Consider the following 17,385-nt stretch of genomic DNA (forward strand, 5'->3'; position numbering starts at 1 on the left):
TTTTTATTTACTCCTAGCCACTGTGCTTTAAGCATAGAGGTAATATCTGCATTTTATTATTTATCTTTATTTTTTAAAGCCAATAATTTTTTAAAATACATGTTTAAAATTGTTTTCAGAGAGAAAGGGAGCGGGAGAGGGAGAGATAGAAACATCAATGATGAGAGAGAATCATGTGTCAGCTGCCTCCTGAACGCCTCACACTGGGGATGGAGCCCACGACGCAGGCACGTGCCCTGACGGGGAATCAAACCATGACCTTCTAGTTCATAGGTCGACGCTCATGCCGGAGCCATGCCGGCCGGGCTAATATCTGCATTTTATAGATGAGGAAACAGTGCCGAAGCTGAAGTCCCCTGCCGGGCGCCCTGCCGAAGATGGCAGAGCCGGGTCTGACAGCAGAGCTGTGGACTTCAGTGCCTGCTGTGCCGTGCGGAGCCAGTGATGGTTTCGGGGGGCGGGGGGTGTCCTGTTTTGCAGCACTGACCAGGAGGAGGACGACTGCATGGCGAGGCTCTGCGTCCGCTGTGCCGAGTGCTTGGTAAGCCACGCCCTTCTGTGCCCTGTTCCTGGGTCGCTTCTTGGCTCATTTATGGGCACCCTTTGCCTTCGGTGGCCGCAGAGGGTCGTGCCGGTAGGTCCAGAGCATGGTGGCAACCGAGGTCTGTTAGGGTTCAGGGCACTCCCTCAGCTCACACGGTTGTTTTGTCTTCTGTCTCCTGGGCACAGAGTGGTGGCTTTGGACTGGGGTAGGAACTCCGTGGCGCAGTCTCCGCTGGGTGACAGGGGACCTGCTGATGGAGGGTGTCCTCTGCCCTGCGCTCACTCTAGGAGACTTCGACCGGCTGCATCCAGAGCCCGGAATCGAACTTTTCGCAGACCCTTGGGTTTTTCCTTCATTACATGGCTTTCATTGCATCTTTTTTAAAAAATATATTTTTATTGATTTCAGAGAGGAAGGGAGAGGGAGAGAGAGATAGAAACATCAATGATGAGAGAGAATCATTGATTGGCTGCCTCCTGCATGCTGCAAAGAGAGTGAGGAGGTGGTTTTGGAGGTTCGGGAGAGGGGAAGGTATGCGCAGTCATCTAGGAGAACAGGAGAATGAATGGCCTGCAGAAGTGTGGTGTGCCGGGGAGCGCCAAACGGCCCGCTTGAGTTCAAAGCAGTGAGTACAAGTTGGAATATAGGCGCTTAGCTTACCAAGAGCCAGGCAGTGTTTAGTGAGTTACAGACATCGTCTCATGCAGTTTTCGGAGCTGTGCTATGTGGTGTCAGTATTTTTATTATCCCCATTTTACAGATGAGGAGACTGAGGCTTAGAGAAGTTACAGAGTGCGACTCAAGGTCACCCAGCCCGCAAGGGATTGAAACTCAGAGGGAGCCTGACTCCTGGCCTAAACGCCAGGCCACAGCTCTGCACGTTCTGCAGCCTCTGGGCGCCTTCCTATGAGTGCCGAGGTTTTAAAAAGTATTCACCGAGGAAGAGGGAACGCTTAGGGCAGGGGTGGGCAAACTTTTTGACTCGAGGGCCACAATGGGCTCTTAAACTGGACCGGAGGGCCGGAACAAAAGCATGGATGGAGTGTTTGTGAACTAACATAAATTCAAAGTAAACATCATTACATAAAAGGGTACAGTCTTTTTATTTTTTAAATTTTATTCATTTCAGACGGGCTGGATTCGGCCCGCGGGCCATAGTTTGCCCACGGCTGGCTTGGGGTTTCAAAGCAGAAATTCGCCATGAGACCATGTAGGTGGATTGAGCCAGGGCCACCTCATGTGGATGTTGCCCCAAACTGGGTTCCTTTGGGGGGTCCTAATGTGTGGCTATTGGCTAAATTCTGACTCTAATTATACTTCCCGTACTCACCACAGCCGCTGCTCTTTCCTCTCCAGGACTCGGACTATGAAGACACGTACTGAGGGAAGTTTGCAGAACGTCAGAAGAATCACCGAGTCACTGAGAAGTATGCCCCCGGCACGGAAGCCCTCGGAGGAGTGGAGCCGCCGGACAGCCGGGCCGGAGGGCTCTGGAACCCACCAGTAAAGACTTGAGGAGCCAGTTACTCATTGGCGATTTCTTGTTGTATTTATGAACTGCTCAGAAACTTGCAGAAGAGACTCCTAACGACCCCTTCAGTCACGCATCCTCTAATTGAATGAAGGAACCCTTTTCCTGAGGAGAGAGGGACTTTATTTCGCCGTGCTCTTGATGTATTACACCTTCTCTTCCCGTTATTTGAGGGAGAGCCTGCCTGTCAGCCACACTGCCGATGCCAGAGCCTTTTCTTTGGACGGAGACGGAGCTCGGGGTTCCTGATGTGCTGGCGGATGGGAGGCGTTTGGGATAAGCGTTCTCTGGTTTTGCTCCGGGAACATTCTCAGCTGTGAGTGAGCACATGGCCGCCCTCGCCGCTCAGCGACGCATCGGCAGTTAGTGGGCGACGTGGCGTGGACGGCCTCCGTCTCCCTGGTGGTCGGACCAGGAGCCACGCTCTGACCCGGCTCCCCAGCGAAGTACAGGGCCTGGGAGGCGAGGCAGAGGGAGGCCTTCCTTTTGTCCTGCCGGGCGCAGTTTGTCATTGCACTCTCTTACCGCTGGCTTCCTTCTTGACTTTTAAGATCCGAGGCAAGAAAGACCCTTCAGCAGATTCTGCGGGACTGTGTAGAGTAATTTTACCGGTTATTTACAATGAAATGTGCTTTTAACCCGTGTTATTCTTCAGAACGTCTTTGATTTCTCAAATGCACCAAGTCTGCGTGAGCTGAGGCACTGACGGACTGTTGGTCTGTAACGTGCGAGACAGGGAAGTGGTGTTGTGCATAAGCGACACTCCCCCTCTGGTCTTGCGAAACCTTTCACCAGCGGCCCCCACTTCGTGCGGACGGATGCCGCCTTGGGTTTCTCTAAGCCGTTAGGGAGTGTGCGGGCCTGGCCGTCCGGAAGGACGACAGGCAGCCCCTGGCGCCAGAGCGATGGGTTCACGTCTGGGTTCGGACAGCGAAACGATGCCTCCTCCCATCTTCGTTTTCACAGAGCGGCCCCTCCACGGGCCTCCCAGGGGGCGGGAGGTGTCCCTAGGACGGCACCGCACACTGGACGTCACGAAAAACCACCTTTACGGTTTTTGCCCAGATCTGGTTATAAATTGTGGGTTGTTAGCTCTGCCTCTTGGACTTGCCCCGCCCTCTTGTGCTATCCTGGTCCACAGAGGAGAGCCTGGTTGGTTCATAGACATCACGATGGACCCTGGTCGGGCGAGGAGGTCGAAGTGGCAAGGCAGGGTTCGCAGTTTACATTTCCAGCGGTGACACCTCCATCTGGGCCTGCCTGGTGGGGCGGTGGTTGTCAGGCCGCTCACGGAGAGGAGAGCAGTGTGAGCAGTAAGAAGTCACGGGGCCACGGGGGGACTGCCAGATAGAGCTCTCACGGCGAGGCGGCCTTTCTGTGGGTCCTCGTTTCTCCCACAGCGAGCTGCTGTGACGGGAACCCAGCCAAGTCCACGTCCCGTTGAAGGAGGAACCTGTTTTCGCCGCGTTTGCTTGTCATTTCCTTCGGGCCTGTGTGGAGGACAGGCCGTGTGATATGTCTGTCACCTTAGACAAAAGGCCCTGGGGGTTCCTCAGTCATGTTGTTTTGTGGCCTTGATCGTGGTTTGAACCAGTTCCTTCCTCCAGAAATGAACAACAGTGCCCTTCACAGGGGAGAGCAAGCTGGGGGTTCAGTGTGCTGCCTGGGCCTGTGCTCACCTCACAGCACGGCCGCCAGCTTCCTCCTCCCCGAGGGGCAGGCACAGCTCCCCTCACAGGAGCAGAGCAGCTGGACAGCGGCTTCCCCATGATGGAAGGAGGGAAAGGGCTGGTTTTAACCCGTGGCTCTGACATGGCCTGGGTGCAGGTCTCCCTCTTTTTCTTCCCGATGCCCATGAGGTTTTGTCACACTAGAAACCAGGCCGGTCTAGAAGAGGAATTGAATCCTGCCATCTGCAGGGGGCTGAAGGCCTTCAGAAGTCCCTGGCCGATGAAGCCTTTCTGTGCGGTTACGTGACGTGATGAGTTTTGTGCGTTGACCCCTTAATTCCATCAGAGTGTGAGCTCACACAGGCCCGTGGCCAGCGGCTTCTTGGGAAGCGCTCAGCTCTCTGCCCGGGGGCTCCGAGGGGCACGTTCCTGCCTTGAAAACTGGGGGCCACATCCCTAGTCGGCAGGTTCTGGGTGTCACTCCGCTAGGGTCCCAGGGGCGCCCTGGAGAGAGCCACGGGGCGGGTCCAGGCTGCCATCTTGTCGCACCGCGTGCGCCTTCGCAGCAGAAGAGGCCGCTCCACCCGTGGCCCGCGCTGCGCCGTTGGACGGAACTGCCATTTCCCTGCGGTTTTTGTTTCTGTCTTGGTAGGAGGATGTGCCGGGTGCGCAGACACCGTAGCCTTGATCTCTTTGCCACATCAGAGCTAATGACCGTCTCGGCACTTTCTGGTGCGCATTGACATGTGAGATGAGAGCCGCCGTAGGAAAGGGGCAGGCTTGTGGTTTTCAGCACCGAGCAGCGGCTCCTGAGCTGCTCTCCGGCGAGGCCTGCGCGGACGGAGCAGCGAGGCCCCGCTCCTGGGGCTGGAGCGGCTGCTAAGGTTCAGGGATTGTTAAATCCTCGGGTCCCAGTGTTGGTGGCGGGCAGCGGGCCATGCGGGCGCGTTAGGGACAGGCGGGCTCCCAGCACCGCTGCTGCGGACCGCGGCGCACAGTCCTTGAGAAGAGCAAGCGGCAGGGGCGCGGTGCGGAGAACCGGGGTGCCGCCTGCGCGTGGGAACACTGATTGGGAAGCGGTGATTTAAAAGCAAAAGATTCCTTGAAGCCAAGAAGCCTTGAGCTCTTATTTGGGGTGTGCAGGTCACCCCCGGGCTTCTGGGGGGTGCGTGCAGGCAGAGGAAAGGCAGGTGGGTGGTGAGCGGGGCGCTGGGTCGAGGGAGGAATGAGAGGTGGGTATGTTCTACACGCGTTCTGTGTGCACGAGGCTGACGGCTCACTCAGGACCCCCTCCGAGAGCTGCCGACCTGGCGGGGGACCCTCAGGGTCTGGGCTTGAGCTTCTGCTCTCCTAGAGGGATTTACCCTGGGAGCATTCACGAAAACAGGGCAGCGGGCCGGGGACGGAAAGGAGAACCTGCGCGCAGAGGTTCCTGTTTTGCCTCGGCAGCCACCTCGGGACGCACGCATCTGCCTGCTCTGACCGCACCTCCCGGCGGCGCCGGCGGCATCAGACCGAGCGGCTGCAGGGGCGGTGGCTGTCAGACACTGGGGCGGCCTCCTCTCCGGTAAGTGGCTGTTTTGTGTTTCCTGAGCAGCAATTGCACTTTCTTCTCGGAAGGAGCTGAACCTTAGCGGTAGCCCTTTGGGATGGCGAGGCCTCGATCACAGACCTCGGGCTCCGGGTGGGGGACCATCAGAGGTCGCCTGGCGGGGTGCAGTTGCCTTTCTGCAGTGGACAGTGACTTCTGTGAAGATCTCAGAACAGAGGAGTGAGGTTTGCTCTTAATAGAAGAGTAAATGGTGATGACAAGCTTTGAAGCTCAGCTCGATGCAGAAAACCACACACCTGCGGCTTCGGGCAGAGCCCCGACGGCTGTCTTGGGCCTTATGGCGAGACTCTCCTTCCCTGTTGTTCCCTCTCAGCCTGAGACAGACTAACGTTTAACCTCAAGAAGCCAGGGACGTAGACCTCGCAAGAGAGCCAGGCCGTTGTCCGTGCTCGTCACCTCTGTGTAGCCCTGGCCTCGGGAACGACCGATGTGGCAGGGGTAGGTCACCTGGTCGGGAGGGTGAGCAGGAGTAAGACTTCCAGGTCCCCTCTGTCACCAGACGGACACCGGGCGGAGCGGTCTGCTGAGGCCGGCCCGGAGGGTGTGGGTTCTTGACCGCGTGCAGGAAAGATTTCACAACGCGAGTCCAGGTGATTGTGAGTGTGTTCATTAGAGCTGGGTCAGAGACAGAAAGGCTTAGGTAGAAGCAGCAGCAGGAGCGAGCCAGACGGAGCTGTGCTTAGCTCCATAAAGAGTAGGAAAGAAGTGAGCCACACTGGGCTGCGTGAATTCACAGGGAAGCACAAGTGACAGGGACAGGAGTGAGCCACACAGGCTGCTGTCAGCTCACTGGTAAGTCAGGAAGGGGGGCCTTGGAGACGGGTTCAGCTGGGGTCAGCTTGGGATGAACTGCTGCTGCCTGCTACACCCCAGAGAGCAAGTCTTGTGGGGACCCTGAGAGCTGAGGAGAGAGAAAGTAAACAGCTCATGCCTGACAAGAGGCGGGCGTTTGGAGGGTTTTTCTCTCTGCTGGCGGGAGTCCTAGGGAGGTCTCAGGGGAGGGTCTTACAGAATATTCATTAGTTTCCCAGGTGTGGCCTTCGAAATGTTGATACTTCACGGTGAGCCTGCCGGGAGTTTGGGATTATTCTCTGGTCACTTTCACCGCCTTGCTTTTATCTTGGGTCTGTCTGGCTCTAGTCGTTGTTGTTGTGGTTATTTGTTGCCCTGACTCCATCTGTCCTTGGGTTTGGCTGGCACAAATGGCGTCAATTGGGTCTTTGTTATCTGTCTGCCTGACCAGCGTGATTTAAGCTCTGTGCTCTCTGCTTAGGGAGGGGAGGTGTAAACCATTTGCTCTCAAGTGGCCTTGGTGAGGGAAGATAGCGTCACCGTAAAGTGTTCAAATTGTTTGGCCTTGTTTAATGATCTCATCTCAGTTTCCCTGTTGCACTTGCCCAGGAATTTTCCCAGCTTCTTACGCTCCTGCCTCACTGATAGTAGAGGGTTGATGGCTGTCACCTAGACGGTGTTCAAGAAGCCTGTAACCTATCAGTCTGCATTAAATGGTCTTAATAGGAAAAACGAGGACATATTTTAAGAGGTTCATGCCTCATGGTTGTTGTGTGGACTCATATCTAAAGCCGTCGGAGACCCTGAAGGGCACGCAGAACCCAGGCGGACGGCTGTGGAGAAGGGTGGGCTGTGCAGTGCTTTTGCTCAGTGGTTGGTTGTCCTTACGAGGGGCAGGCACTTTGAGACAGCACCTCTCCCGATCTTGTCTTGTAATGAAATATGTGGGGGTCCTTTTCACATCCTGAGTGGGGGTCTTACTGTTCGGAGTCTCTTTTCTGAAGATTTTTTCCTGTCGTAATTGGGTCAAAGATAACAATTCCCCTACAAGTTTAATGATAGGGAAGTGGATCCTGAGTTACAACTCCCCAGGAGTGATAGATATTTGCCAGTTATTATAACTGCAAGAGCCATGAGCTCAGCCGGAACATTTAGCCAAGGCAGGAGACAGCTTACTCTGTAGAATTATCTCAAAGACATCTGCTGAGGAGGTAAGTCAGTCTGTGGAGAAGGAAGCAGGGCAGAAGTTGAGAATTCAAAGGGAGTCTGTTATTATTAAGGTGCATCTGAATGCTTTTCTGGATTTTTAAAGACTGAGATTTATTTTATGTACTGTATGTCCTTACTTCATGTCATCAATAAGTTCTTGGAAACTGTGACTTTAAAGGAAATGATGTATACTGAAACTGATCTTGCTATAGATTGATATAATCAAGAGTTACATTCTTACAGCATATTCCTACTCACAAAAGCATCGCCTAACGTCTAAATAGAGACCCAAACACTTCTGATATTAAACATTGAAATAAAAGTGAGCTACACATACGTTTAGGAAAGATTGATAAAAACTAGTAAGATAATTACTTTCCAGATCACTTTCTCCAGTTCAGGGTCGCAGGTGGCTGTGTCTATCGCTGCAGCTCATGGGCAAGGAAGGAACCACCCTGGACAGGACCCCTTCCATCACAGGACCACGCACACCCACACCCACCTACTCAGCACAGGACAATGGAGCTGTGCCAGTTAACCTAACGAGCCCAGCTTTGGGATGGGGGAGGAAACCGGACTCCCTAGAGAAAACCCGCACAGATATGGGGAGAAATGCGAACTTCACAGACAGTGGCCCTGGCTGGGAATCATTTTTTAAAAATATACATATTTTTATTGATTTCAGAGAGGAAGGGAGAGGGAGAGAGAGAGAGAAACATCAATGATGAGAGAGAATCATTGATCGGCTGCCTCCTGCATGCCCTACACTGGGGATTGAGCCCACAACCCGGGCATGTGCCCTGACTGGAAGTAGAACTGTGGCCTCCTGGTTCATAGGTTGATGCTCAACCACTGAGCCACACCGGACAGGTGGGAATCATTGTTAAAAAAATCATTATAAATGAAATGATGTTGAAAAAAATGAGGTTATTTGAGGGCCGATGTGTATAAATAGTTGACCCCTGAACAACATGAATTTGGACTGTGTGGGTCCACTTATATGTAGTCTTCAAAATAAGTATGTATAGAGCTATAACTATATTTTCTCTTATTATTTTTACTAGCACTTTTTAATAACAAACAGTTGATTAATACATACTTTGTATGTTATAAAAATGCTTTTAGTAGTTCAGTTTTGGGGGAGTCCAAAGTTATACTTGGATTTTTGAGGGTCTGCACCCTCAACCCACATGTAAAATTCAGAATTTTATTAGTCAGATATATAATCCTGAATTTATATATACACACATGTGTATTTAGAAATTCCCGAGGCAGACTAAGATGGTGGCAGATTAGGTGGAAGCTATACTCACCTCCTCCCAGCACTAAACTGGAATTACAACTAAATTATAGAGCAATCATCCTGAATAATCAACTGAAGATTAGCCGGAGAGAAGCCATATAACCAAGGACTTTGAGAAGGAGCCACATCGAGATTAGAAGAAGTGCAGAGGTATCAGAGGGCTGTCCGGGCTGTCAAAGGCAGCAGCTGAAGTTCTGGAGGGCTATCTCAGTTGCGGGGGGTCTAAACTCCCAGCCAGGCTCCCCATCCTAGAGCACCAGAACTGGGAAAAGAGCCCACATAGCATCCACTATGAAAAGCAATGGGGTCTCTGTCCACTAGGGAGAGACGGTTAGCGACACAGACATCCTCTCTAAAGGGCCAATGCCCCAAATTTTGTTTGTAGTCACTTACCCTGGGCTCTGGCAGAGGGAGGGCAGAGTGGACTAAAGCCTCATGAGGAGAGTCTGAGGTGGCTGGCTCTGGGGAGAGAGCTAAGGGCTCAGCCACCAGGATCCCTGTGCTGAGTCATTCCTTTATACTGTAGAAGCCATCTTTCTCGGGCAGGGAAATCTGGTCCATACACATCGCCTGTGGGGCAGCAATAGCCCCCCCTACTGGAATGCCTCTCTCCCCACCCTATGGAGCTATGCCTTGCTGAGGAGTACAACGAGAGGCTCTAAGTCTAACTGGAGCCTGCGGGCGGAGGCAGATCTCTGTGAGCTTTGAAACACTTGCTGACCTGCCCCCCAGGCCGGGTGCTGCCGAAAGCCAGCCTGGTATGCAGCTTAGTGCTTTCCACATGCGACCAGGCCCAGCAGAGAGCCATAACTGTGTATCCCTGATAGCTTCACACAGGCTGCCCAGGGCCAGTCACAGGCAGTGTCTGAAATTGGCTTGCACTGGAGTCTCTCTGAAAAGGCCCAGAGTCAATACACCTGCTGGTTCAGACAACAACAGAACAGGGATCCAGTAAGCGTCACAAGCAGCATATCTGCAGGGAAATCTCAGCAGGCACCAAACCCTGCTGAGGGAATTCTGCTTCGTGTGATCAGCACCTGCACAGCAGCTTGCACACCACGGTCAGGGTTGAGCATCACAGTCAGCCAGCCAGAGGGTCGATCCCATGCACGAATGGGCCAATAGCAATCAAGACTCAATTATAAGAGGAGGGCCCACATTACATACACAAGGGGAATTCCAGAGCACCCAGCTCAGATGATCAGGGAAACTGTGCCACTGGGTCCCACAAGACACCTACTATATAAGGCCAACCTAACAAGACTGGGAGTAATAGCAGATCTATCTCATACTCAGAAACAAACACAAGGAGGCAGCCAAAATGGGGAGACAAGGGAACAGACCCCAAATGAAAGAACAAGAGGATTGTCCAGAAGAAGAGCTAAATGAAATGGACCCAAGCAATTTATCTGCTAAAAAGTTCAAAGCAATGATTATCAGGATGATCAACAGCATGAAAAAGGACATAGATACCACAAAAAAGTACCAGTCAGAAATGAAGAATGCAATATCCAAAATTAAGAATACACTGGAAGGAAAAAACAGTAGGTTGGATGAAGTGGAGGATCAAATCAGTGATTTAGAAGACAAGGTAGGGAAAAACACCCAATCAGAGGAGTAAAAAGAGAATTTTAAAAAAATGAGCATAGTTTAAGGGACCTTTGGGACATGAAGTATAACAACATTCACAACATAGGGATACCAGAAGGAGAAGAGAGAACAAGGGATTAACAACCTATTTAAAGAAATAATGACTGAAAACTTCCCTAACCTGGTGAAGGAAAAGACACACAAGTCCAAGAAGCTTTGAGTCCCAAACAAGAGGGACTCAAAGAGGCTCACACCAAGACACAGCATAATTAAAATGGCAAAAGTTAAAGATAAAGAGAAATCTTAAGCCACAAGAGAAAGGCAGTTAGTTACCTACAAGGGAGCTCCCATAAGACTGTCAGCTGATTTTTCAAAAGGAACATTTCATGCCAGAAGGGATTGGCATTACATATTCAACATGTTGAAAAGCAAGGACCTACAACCAAGGCTACTTTACCCAGCAAGGCTATCATTTAAAATTAAGAGAGAAATGTTTTCCCAGACAAGAAAAAGCTAAAGGAGTTTGTTACCACCACACCAGTATACAAGAAATGTTAAAGGGCTTGCTTTAAGAAGAAGGAGGAGGAGGAGGGAGAGAAGGAAGGAAGAGGAAAGAGGAAGGAGAAGAAAGAAGAAGAGGAAAAAGAAAAAAACCCAGGAACACAGTTAAAAAATAAAATAATAGTAAATATGTACCTATCAATAATTACTTTAAATGTAAATGGCTTAAATGTTTCAATCAAAAGACATAGGGTAGCTGAATGGATAAGAAAACAAGACTCATACATATGCTGTCTTTAAGAGACCCACCTGAGAGCGAAAGAAAGACAGACTAAAAATAAAAGGATGGAAAAAGACATTTCATGCAAATGGAAAGGAAAAAAGAAAAGCTGGGGTAGCAATACTTATATCTGACAAAATAGACTTTAAAAGCAAGCCTATAGTAAGAGACAAATGTTTATAGTAAGGCCACTACACAATGATAAAGGGAGCAATCCAACAGGAGGATGTAACCCGTGTAAACATTTATGCACCCAGCATAGTAGCACCTAAATACGTAAACCAAATCTTGATGGACATAAAGGGACAGATTGACAGTAATACCGTCATCATAGCGATTTTAACACCCCATTGGCATCAATGGATAGATCTTCCAGACATAAAATCAACAAGGAGATGGCAGCCTTAAATGACACATTAGATCAAATGGATTTAAATGATATCTTCAAAGCATTTCACCCCAAAGCAGCAGGATATACATTTTTTCAAGTGCACATGTAACATTTTCTAGGATAGACCACATGTTAGGACACATAAAAGTCTCAGCATATTTGAGAAAATTGAAATCATATCAAGCATCTTCTCTGACTATAATGTTGTGAAACTAAAAATCAATCACAAGAAGAAAACTGAAAAACACACAAAGACATGGAGGCTAAATAACATTTTACTAAACCGTGAGTGGGCTAACAATGAGATCAAGGAAGAAATCAAAAGATACCTTGAAACAAAGGAAAATGAGAAACAACAACCCAAAATCTGTGGGACACAGGAAGAGCAGTCTTAAGAGGGAAATTCATAGCATTACAGGCCTATCTCAAGAAACAAGAAAAAGCTCAAATAAGCAATCTAACTTGACATTTATGGGATCTTGAAAAAGAATAACGAACAATTCCCAAAGTGAGCAGAAGGAAGGAAAAGATCAGAGCAGAATAAACAAAACAGTCTAAAAAAAAACAATATAAAAGATCAATGAGACCAAGAGCAGGTTCTTTGAAGCGATAAACAAGATCGACAAACCTTTAATCAGACTCACCAAGAAAAAAGAGAGAGGACCCAAATAAATAAAATCAGAAATGAAAGAGAAGTAACAACTGACACCAAAGAAATACAAAAGATGGTAAGAAAATATTATGAGCAGCTATATGCCCACAAATTGGACAATTTGGACAAAATGGATAAAATCCTAGAAACATACAGTCTTCCAAAATGAATCAGGAAGAACCAGATAATCTGAATAGACAGATTACAACTACTGAAATGAAACAGTAATAATAATAAAAAAAAAACTCCCAACAAACAAAAGTCCTGGACCACTGGCTTTCATAGATGGATTTTACCAAACATTCCAAGAATAACACATATCCTTCTCAAGCTATTCCAAATAATTCAAGAGGAGGGAAGACTCCCAAGCTCATTTACAAGGCCAGCATTATACTAATTCTAAAACCAGATAAAGACACTACAAAAAATTAAAATTATAGGCCAATATCTGAAGAACATAGATGCTAAAATCCTTAACAAATTATTCACAAACCGAGTCCAGCAATACATTAAAAAGATCATACACCATGATCAAGTGGGATTTATTCTGGGGATGCAAGGTTGGTACAATATCTGCAAATCAATAAATATGATATACCACATAAACAAAATGCAGAATAAAAACCACATGATCATATCTATAGATGCAGAAAAAGCATTTGATAAAATCCAGCACCCATTTATGATAAAAACTCTCAGAAAAGTGGGAATAGAGGGAACATACCTCAATGTAATAAAGGCCATATATGACAAACCCATAGCCAACGTCATTCTCAATGGGCAGAAACGACAAGTGTTCCCCTTAAGATCAGGAACAAGACAGGGATGCCCACTTTGACCACTCTCACTCAACATGGTACTGGAAGTCCTAGCCACAGCGATCAGACAAGAAGATGAAATAAAAGGCATCCAAATTGGAAAGGAAGAGTAACAAAACTGTCATTATTTGCAGATGACATGATACTGTATATAGAGAACCCTAAAGATGCCACCAAAAAACTACTAGAATTGATCAATGAATTCTGTAAAGTAGCAGGATACAAAAGAAATATCCAGAAATCATTTTGTATACACCAATAATGAATCATTAGAAAGGGAAACTAAGAAAAAAATTCCATTTACAGTGCTTAAAAAAACAATAAAATACCTAGGAATGAAATTTAACCAAGGATGTGTGAGTCCTGTACTTGGGAAATAATAAGACACTGAAAAAAGAAACTGAAGAAGATACAAATAAGCGGAAACATGTACCCATTCATGGACAGGAAGAATGAACACCATTACAATGTCCACACCACCCAAGGCCGCCTACAGGCTCAATGCAATTCCTGTCAAGACACCAGGGTGTATATCACAAATATTCCACAAATTTATACAAAACCACAAAGGACCCCAAATAGCAACAGCGATCTTGAGAAAGAAGAACAAAATTGAAGGAATCACGCTGCCTAATATCAAACTGTGCTGCCATGCCAAAGTAAATAAAACAGCTTGGCATTGGCATAAAAACAGACACATAGATCAATGGAACAGAATACAGAGCCCAGAAATAAGCCCACATCTTCACAGTCAATAAATATTTTACAACGGAGGCAAAGACATAAATGGGAATCGACAGTCTAGTCAATAAATGGTGTTGGGGAAGTTTGGACAGATGTGTGCAAAAAAGTGAAACTAGACCACCTTTTTAAACCACACACACGACAAGACTAAACTCAAGCCCTAACTGGTTTGGCTCAGTGGATAGAGCGTCGGCCTGCAGACTGAAAGGTCCCAGGTTCGATTCCAGTCAAGGGCATGTATCTTGGTTGCGGGCACATTCCCATGATCGATGTTTCTCTCTCATCGATGTTTCTAACTCTCTATCCCTCTCTTTTCCTCTCTGTAAAAAAATCAATAATATATATATATATATATATTTTTTTAAAAAGACTAAACTCGAAATGAAATAAAGGCTGAAATGTTGGACTCGTAACCAGAAGACTCCTAGAAGAAAACCTAGCAGTAGAATCTTGGACATTTCCTATAGCAATATTTTTTCTGATGTATCTCCTCGGGCAAGGGAAACAAAGGCAGAAATAAACAAATGGGACACATCAAACTAAAACGTTTTACACAGCAAAGGAAACCATCGGCAAAATGAAAAGATAACCCGCTGAAAGGGAGAACATATTCACCAATAATACATCTGATAAGGCTTAATATCCAAAATTTATAAAGAACTTATAAAACAACACCAAGAAAACAATTCAATTTAAAAATGGGCAAAGGATCTAAATAGACACTTCTCCAAAGAGGACACACAGAAGGCTAAGAGCCCTATGAAAAGATGCTCAATGTCACTAATCATCCAAGAGATGCAAACTAAAATGACAATGAGGTACCACTCACACCTGTCAGAATGGCCATTGTCAGTAAATCACAAATGACAAATGGTGGTGAGGACGTGGAGAAAAAGGAACCCTTGTGCACTGAGTGGGGATGCAGACTAGAACAGCCACTGTGGAGAACTGTGGAGGTTCCTCAAAAAATTAAAAATGGAATTGCCTTATGGCCTAGTCCAGCCGTGGGCAAACTACGGCCCGCGGGCCGGATTCGGCCTGTTTGAAATGAATAAAACTAAAAAAAAAAAGACCGTACCCTTTTATGTAATGATGTTTACTTTGAATTTATATTAGTTCACACAAACACTCCATCCATGCTTTTGTTCCGGCCCTCCGGTCCAGTTTAAGAACCCATTGTGGCCCTCGAGTCAAAAAGTTTGCCCACCCCTGGCTAGTCATTCCACTTCTGGGCATTTATCTGAAAAAACCCGCAACACTAATTGGAAAGAATACGTGCACCCCTATGTCCATCGCAGTGCTATTTACAATAGCCAAGGTTCAGAAGCAGCCCAAGTGCCCCTAGAAGATGAGTGGATAAAACAGCTGTGGTACATTTGCACAATGGAATACTACTCAGGCGTAAAATTGGAAGAAAATTTTACCCAGTGCGACAGCTTGGAGGGACCTGGAGAGCATTACGCTGAGTGAAATAAGCCAGTCAGAGGAAGACAGGTACCATCTGGTCTCACTCATATGTGGAATCTAATGAACAAATTGAACTAACAAGCAAAATACAGACTCATAGACAGAGAACAGCTGACAGGGAGGTTGGGGAAGGCAGGGGAATGGAGGGACTGAGCATAAAAGGAAAAACAGAGAAGGAACTCATGGACACTGGCAACTGTGTGGTGATTATGGCATGTAGGGGGGGTGTAGGGGGGACAAGTGGTGATGGGAAAAAATAAAGAGAAAAAATAAATTCCTATCATATACATATGTGTGTGAATATATATATATATATATATATATATATATATGTATTATATATATATACACACACACTTTGAATAATTATAAAGGCAGCATTTATTAAAATACATTTCCTTTTCAAAATGGAATAGAAGTCAGTGTGCATACGTTTTTGGGACACCTGTATATGTGATAGGAATTTCTGAGTAATTGCCAACTAACTAGATGTTGACACTTGACTAGTGTGTTCCTGGCCCTGTGCCACTGCCTCCTGGGACAGTGGCCACCGGCCCCACCTTGGCCTTCCCCTGCGGGCACTGTGGAGGGGCGGCACACAGCACAGCTCTGGCCTCCTGGAGCGTACGGTCTTGGATGGGTGCGGCTGGGGAGCAAGACTTTAATCAAACAAGCAGGCACAGCACCAGATCATCAGAACGGTGGCTGATGCCTGGAGGAGTGACCAACAGCGCTATTAAAACCTGGGCCTATTGAGGCAGCATGGAGGGGCCTGGAGAGTATCATGCTGAGTGAACTAAGTCAGTCAGAGAAAGACACGTATCACATGATCTCACTCACATGAGGAATCTAATGAACAAAATAAACTGATGGACGGAGGGGACCCAGAGACATGGGAGCAGGGAACAGAGTGCGGGATCTCAGAGGGAAGGCGGGGGAGGGCGGGTGGGTGGGAGGTGATCAACCAAAGACCTTGTATGCATCTATGCATGGCCCATGGACACAGTGGGGTGGTGAGGGCCTGGGGCAGGGGTGGGGGCAGGCTGGAAGGGGTCAATGGAGGAAAAAGGGGACATATGTAACACTTTCAACAGTAAAGAATTATTAAAAACAACAGAATAGAAACAGAAAAACAAAACAAAAAAACACCTGGGCCCAGGCATCTGAGCTGGGAAGGGCGCTCCGGAGAGGGTTCCCCGAGGAAGTGACATTTAACCCGAGGTCTGAACGATGAGCCAGTTAACGAGGGGGAGAGGGTGGGACAGCATTGAAGCCGGGAGTTGGTTCCTCTCCCAGACATGGAGGTGCAGCGCTTGAATCCTGGTTCTGCCGCTTGGTATGTGTTAGCAGGCAAGTCACTCACCAGTCTTCGCCTTAGCTTCCTCACCTGTAAAACCTCATAGGGCTGCTGTGAGTGTTAAATACCTGGCGAGGAACGCTCTCTAGTTTATTGCATATCGAGTACTGATGTCTAGTGTGGTGTTATACCAACTAGGGGGGTGAAAGCGTCCGAGCCTTTGCCCTAGCTGTGTGGCTCAGTAGTTGGAATGTTGGCGCTTGCACCAAAGGGTCACGGGTTCGATCCCCGGCCAAGAGCATGTACCTGGGTTGCAGTTCTATCCCTGACCATGGTTGCCCCAGTTGGGGCACCTGCAGGAGGCAACTGATCAATGCGTCTCTCTCACATTGATGTCTCTCTCTCTCTTTCTCCCTTCCCCCCTTCCACTCTCTTTAAAAATCAATGGAAAAAATATCCTTGAGTGAGGATTAACAACAATGAAAAAAGTCCGGGCCTTTACTGTGAAGGAAGAGACGTAGGTAAATTGAGTGATTTCCCAAAATCAAAGAATTAGTTAATGGAAGATCTGACCTGGGACAATAATTTTTTAAAAATTCATTTTGTGCTTTTCCCCCTTCATTGAGTCATTGCTTCTCTGTTCATTTACACAGCGAGTGATGCATTTGAGTATTTAGAACTGAAAATGGCTCTGTTATTCATCAGATGGTTTTCCCAGTTCCTAGGGATTGTTTGAAAATGGTTTGGGCGTGGCTCTGGGCGACTTGAGTTTGGGGATCAGATTCGGGGTCTTTTGGAGGTTGCTGGTGTCCCCTGACAGTAGCGGGGTGCAGTTGCAGGGAACTAAGGTGATTTCCAGCTGATGGTCTTTCTGGCAGCTGTCGCCTTACCCGTGTGGGCCTGCCCTCAGTCGCGTGGAGGGAGTGTGGTTGGTGTTAGTCACGTACATCGAGCACCACCTCTCCGTGCAGGTGGTGTGGTGTG

At 47.9% G+C, this 17,385-nt stretch overlaps 1 protein-coding gene across 9 annotated transcripts in view; it reads left to right on the plus strand.

Annotated features, from left to right (window-relative positions):
* The window catches only part of LOC118664243 (junctional adhesion molecule-like), a 62,200-nt gene that overhangs the window by 20,273 nt on the left and 24,542 nt on the right, over nucleotides 1–17,385 (plus strand). The window contains exons 1-2 of one of the 9 annotated variants that reach the window (XM_036324149.1): nucleotides 328–541; nucleotides 1,901–5,312. The exons of 5 other annotated variants lie outside the window; for them this stretch is intronic. In XM_036324149.1, coding sequence (XP_036180042.1) covers nucleotides 4,984–5,312 — 329 coding nt within the window. In that variant the 5' untranslated portion in view covers nucleotides 328–541; nucleotides 1,901–4,983. 3 more of the 9 variants (XM_036324150.1, XM_036324155.1, XM_036324156.1) reach the window with 3 other exon arrangements.

This window comes from Myotis myotis, unplaced genomic scaffold, assembly GCF_014108235.1.
Source record: "Myotis myotis isolate mMyoMyo1 unplaced genomic scaffold, mMyoMyo1.p scaffold_m19_p_10, whole genome shotgun sequence".
Taxonomy (NCBI): domain Eukaryota; kingdom Metazoa; phylum Chordata; class Mammalia; order Chiroptera; family Vespertilionidae; genus Myotis; species Myotis myotis.